General features: G+C 50.8%; 1 protein-coding gene across 3 annotated transcripts; it reads left to right on the top strand.

The window, feature by feature from the left end:
- The first annotated feature begins 228 nt into the window (after nucleotides 1-228).
- On the top strand, nucleotides 229-3,629 carry LOC147245804 (uncharacterized). Of its 3 annotated transcripts, XM_086184612.1 has the most exons (6): nucleotides 238-539; nucleotides 630-770; nucleotides 881-961; nucleotides 1,051-1,181; nucleotides 1,269-1,518; nucleotides 1,697-3,623. In XM_086184612.1, exons 1-6 carry the CDS (start codon nucleotides 456-458, stop codon nucleotides 2,726-2,728), a joined length of 1,719 nt encoding a protein of 572 aa, XP_086040738.1. In that variant the 5' UTR covers nucleotides 238-455; the 3' UTR covers nucleotides 2,729-3,623. The 3 variants fall into 3 exon arrangements, with proteins under 3 accessions (XP_086040737.1, XP_086040736.1, XP_086040738.1); XM_086184611.1 differs by having other exon boundaries at nucleotides 229-770; nucleotides 1,697-3,629; XM_086184610.1 differs by having other exon boundaries at nucleotides 231-539; nucleotides 881-1,181; nucleotides 1,697-3,625.
- Nucleotides 3,630-4,884: the final 1,255 nt, after the last annotated feature.

Here is a 4,884-nt window from a genome sequence, read left to right as displayed (position 1 = left end):
TTCTCAGATCTGATCTCAGAGCCTCATTGGCTGTCAGGTTCCACTCCGCCCTCTCCTGTCTGTTCTACCCGTTCAAGGATTCATTCTTTTTTCCTCCACCTTTCACTTTTTTCAGCTCTTTGCAGCTTCACTGTCACCTTGCAGTTTCTGGAGGAAATGTTTCTGAGGGCCTGAACACGGAGGACTACATGTTCTCACACTCACTCCCTTCTTGATCCACGTGAAGGAGAACGTGGAGGGAGGGCGCACGCTGGCGTAGGGCCAGAGTTCTGATGTCAGTGGAGATGACAGACGCAGATCACAGCGTCCAGTCAAGATGACAACATCAGAGACACCATCGCTGACAGCAGCCAGTGATCCTAGGATGACAGATTCAAGGACACCGGAGTGTAAAGGAACACGTTTCCTACTCTCTGCAAACACAAACCAGTCTACCAGTCGACCAACAACTCAGAATGGTTCCCTATCAGGAACTGGTGAAGTTGGGACAGGGCGCATTCGGCCAAGTTTTCAGGGCCAAGGAAACGGAAACTGGCAGAGTGAGTAGCTTGAGCTGGGACGGGATTAGACGGACTGTTGTCATTGACTTAGTTTCCATGTGTCAGCATCTGCTCTCATGTGTCCCTCAGATCGTGGCTCTGAAGTTCATCGAAAAAGATGGTCGCTCATATCAGGAGATCCGACTCCTCAAGAGGGAAATGGCCGTTATGAGCAAAATCCGCCATCCCAACATTGTAGCGCTGCTGAGCAGCTTCCAAATGGAAAAATATGTAAGACAGCGATGAATCTTCCCTCTGAATGCCTCCTGCTCTCAGGTGGATCCTTGATCCGCTGCACCATCGTCTCATTGTGTGACCAAATCTCTCCACTGTGTCAACAGCTTGTTTTTGTGATGGAGTACGCTGGAGGCTCCAACCTGCTCCAGGCCCTTCACAATGGTGGGACCTTCCCAGAGCACCAGGTACTCCTTCATTACACACAGTCACGCCGGACATGACACTCACTGAGACTTCACCCCATCAACATTTGCACTTCTCTCCCTCTTCCAAGGTCCAGAATTTTGCCTGCCAGCTGCTCTCAGCATTCCACTACTTGCACTCACGTCACATTATTCATCGGGACGTGAAGACGGCCAACACTGTGCTGGGGGACGACGGCGTGGTCAAACTGTGCGACTTTGGGTAAGAAGATTTCGACGTTGAAGGAAAAGGTGGCTGTGAGCGTCATCATCTACAAGTGTGTTTATATTTGATGCCGTTCTGTCTCAGGTTTGCCAGGGCCTTGAGGAAGCCCACGTCCAAGCTGACGTACCAGATGGGAACCGTAGCCTTCATGTCCCCTGAGCGGATAAGGGGGGAGCCCTACAACCACACTGCTGATCTCTGGGCTCTGGGCTGCACCCTGTTTGAGCTCCACACTGGGGAGCTTCCCTTCTACTCAAAGTCCAGACGCCAAATGATGCAGCTCATCCTGGAAAGCTCGGTTGAGTGGCCCAACAACATGAGCCCCAGCTGCAAGGTACAACAGCTCCATCCTTATACTGCGTCCTCAGCTGCTAACTAGCTAGCTAGCCACTGTGTTAGCATGCTCAAACACAAGCTAACATTAACAGCCAAAAGATGCTTACTGCTGCTTATTAAGACAAAGAAAAGTGTAGCGTCCTGCTCACCGTGACCATGTGACGTCTCCTTTACAGAGTTTCCTGAGAGGTCTGTTGACCAGAGACCCTGAGGAGAGGCTGTCATGGCCTCTGATCCTGACTCATCCTTTTGTTGCTGGCGGTGTTCATCACTTGGATGAGGACGGTGACGAAGATGAAGATGAGGAGAGACCTGAGTCAGAGGACAGCAATGAGACGAGTGACAGTGATGAGACCAGTGACGAAGAAAGTGATGAAGATGATGATGAGATCAGTGAAGAAGACGAGGATGAGGACAGTGAAGAAGACGAGGATGAGGACAGTGAAGAAGACGAGGATGAGGACAGTGAGGACACCGAGGATGAGGACAGCGAGGACACCAGCGATGAGGAGAGTGATGAAGACTCTGAGCATCTACAGCTAGAGAACCTGGTTGGAGAGCACGATGAGGGAAACGGAGACAGGAGGATGAAGCTTAAGAACCTCCGATGGATCCGTAAAAAGCTGGGTCTGAGGTCCACCACGGACAGAACCAGGGAGGACAGGCTCCAGGCCCTCTCCTTGAAGACAGACATGCAAATCCTCCATCTCAAGATGAATAAAGAGATCGAGGCAATGCGAGAAGACGCAGCTCAGAGAGAGCGTTCTCTTCGGAGGGAGACGGAGAACCTGAAGGTGACACTCGAGGCCTGTGTGGGGAAACTGGCCGCTGACCTCCAGGCGGAGAGGCGGAAAAACGCTCTCCTGGAAAAGGAGCTGCAAGAGGTCCGCCTCCGTGAGGAGGTCAGGAAGAGAAGAGAGACTGCTCTTGAGGTGGCAGAGACCCACCAGGTGGAGCGTCACACAGAGGTGGGGCTTCAGCAAGATGAAGTCAGGGAGGAAAACCTGGACCTTGAGAGAATGCAGCAGTCGTTGGACCACGGGAGGACCTCCAGAGAGGGGGCAGAACCGGTTCCAACAGCCCCTGAACCTCTGGAGGACGCTGCTGTGCCAGAAGTGAAGAAAAGGTCCTTCTGGAAAACAGCTGGGATCTGTCTGGGTCTGACCCTGATCCCTGTGGCCGTAGCGGCCCTGATTGTCAGGCGCTGATGACCCAGCCGGGGTGGGGGCTGTACTGGTGGATCAAGAGTTCTGCTTCTCTGATGAGTCCTGTATTATAAAGCAGTGGTTCTGAGGGTCCAGGGTCTGAGGAGGCTCCCCAGCAAGGATGGCATAAATGATGAGGGCTCAATCACCGGCTGATCTTGAAATGTAAGGAATTCAGGGGTGTGTAAAAGTAGCTCGACTGCGCCCCCTAGATACTTTCAAATTGTTCCCACTAGCTGCTTGTTTATGAACATGAAATTCAGCAGACGTGTGGAACAAGCTGGTCAGGGGCTGATGCTGCTGGGGCCTGGCAGGGCGGGTCTACTACCTGGATCCAGATCCTTCTCTCCTGGCAGATCTTCAGAGGACTCACTGCTGACTCATCATTTCATGTTGTTTTCATGCTTGATTCATTAAATGTTCTTTTGCTCAAAGTTGTTCTGACACAAGTTGAGTTCACTAAATAAACACTGAGTTGGTGAGTACATTTGTCAAGACCATGTTGGACTCTGTGGTGTCTCTGGACCCCTGCCCACTCCGACCAGCGACGACATGTTTAGCCGGACGTCATCGTTCAAGCGCAGGCCGTCGAGGTGGCGCCCAGCAAACCGAGGGGGCTTCCTCCTGATTTTCTCCTCAGTTTCCTTCATGAACAGAGATTCCAGCGTCTGCTGGTCCAGCCTCAGTTGCCCCTCTTGGTCGTGGCTCCATGTGAACGCTGCTACTCTGTCCCTGACAGCTGAACTGAAACCTGGAACTCTGGTTTCTTTTGCTTTTAGCTTTACTGTCTTTTAACTCTTAATAAAAACATGGAATTCTAGAACCCCACGTATTCAAACAGCTCAGGATTTGTTTGGAACCCACATAAAAGAAGCATTTCATACAAAGATACATCAAAAATATTGAATTTTATGTTTTGTATTTTGTACCCCACAAAAAAATGACTTGAGTGAGGGGTAAACTTATTTGCAGTCTTTTGCGCGTGTGCAGTTACCATTGTTTTCCAGCAGAGGGAGGTAGTGGTGCTTTTTACGGGAAAGGTAGCGCAGCGCAACGGCGTTTCCGGGTTCGGCGTCAAATTGACAAATACAAAGGAACCATTTATTATCAACCTCATCGTTCTTTTGGCTCAGTTTCACAGTCACAAGTGTGAGTTCACCCATTAAAAAGACTTCCATCCAGGTGCTGATTCTCTGTGACTATCAGAATGGGTCCAGACCCTCCTGCCCCCAACCAACCCCCGCTGGTCCCTGAGTCTGAGGGAAGCTCTAAAAGCATGGTGGTGGTGCTGGAGAGGTGAAGGTGCGCGTGACCGAAGGAAGTGAGGAGCAACAGCTGATGTCTGAGAAGATGAAGCAGATTCTCTCATGGAGCTCCCCCAACCAGGAGAACTGAGCTGGCTCAATCCAGCCTCAGGGTCCCTGTCCTCGACCTGGTCTCCGGTGTCCAGCAGCAGCACGTCGCCCCTGAAGACCCGGCCCTTCTTGACCGCCGCGGCTCTTCGGACCACACGCTCCCCTCGCCACATGTCCCCGAGTGCTTCCTAGTGTCGTCCTGGTGGAAGAGGACATGAAGCAAGAATTTAAAGAAAAATGGAACCTTCTGTCATTCATGAACAATTCTTTGCACCGATTGTCATTTATTTGACTCTTTTTGTTTTAGCATCAATGAGACTTGTTTATTCTACTTTTCATTATTTAGCCTCTAGTAATTTGGTATCGTGGAGAGTCCTCGTTTTCTAAGTTCTTGCGTGCTGCGGCTGGTGGGGCCTCCACCCGTGGTCCGAGTTCAGTCACCTTGGATGTGACTTTGATTTGTGGCTGCACACCCTTGTTATTGAGGTGTTTCATGTTGAACTGCGTCTTTTATGAGAATCAGGCTTTTTGCTCGCTGCGTTTTAACAAGTGATTGAAATTCAGATGACGGGGTACTTTGTTCCGGCTTTAGAGCAGTACTAAAGTCGGCCAGCAGAGGGCGCGCAGAGCTCGGAGGAGCTTCATGCCAAATTGAGGTGAAGTGGAGAAGAAATCCTCCAGCCGAGCTACGCCGACGCTAAACGCTGCCCCTCTTGATTTGTCAACCCAGGTGGGCTACAATTCCGATGAAATACATAAATACGTGTTCCCGATTAAGGGATGATAGTATTGCTAATAAGTTGT

This window comes from Aulostomus chinensis, chromosome 18 (genome assembly GCF_037954235.1).
Source record: "Aulostomus chinensis isolate RoL2024-O1b breed Wild chromosome 18, RoL_Achi_v1.0, whole genome shotgun sequence".
Taxonomy (NCBI): domain Eukaryota; kingdom Metazoa; phylum Chordata; class Actinopteri; order Syngnathiformes; family Aulostomidae; genus Aulostomus; species Aulostomus chinensis.
The sequence above is the reverse complement of the archived record's forward strand: the minus strand, read 5'-3'. Positions and strand labels throughout refer to the sequence as shown.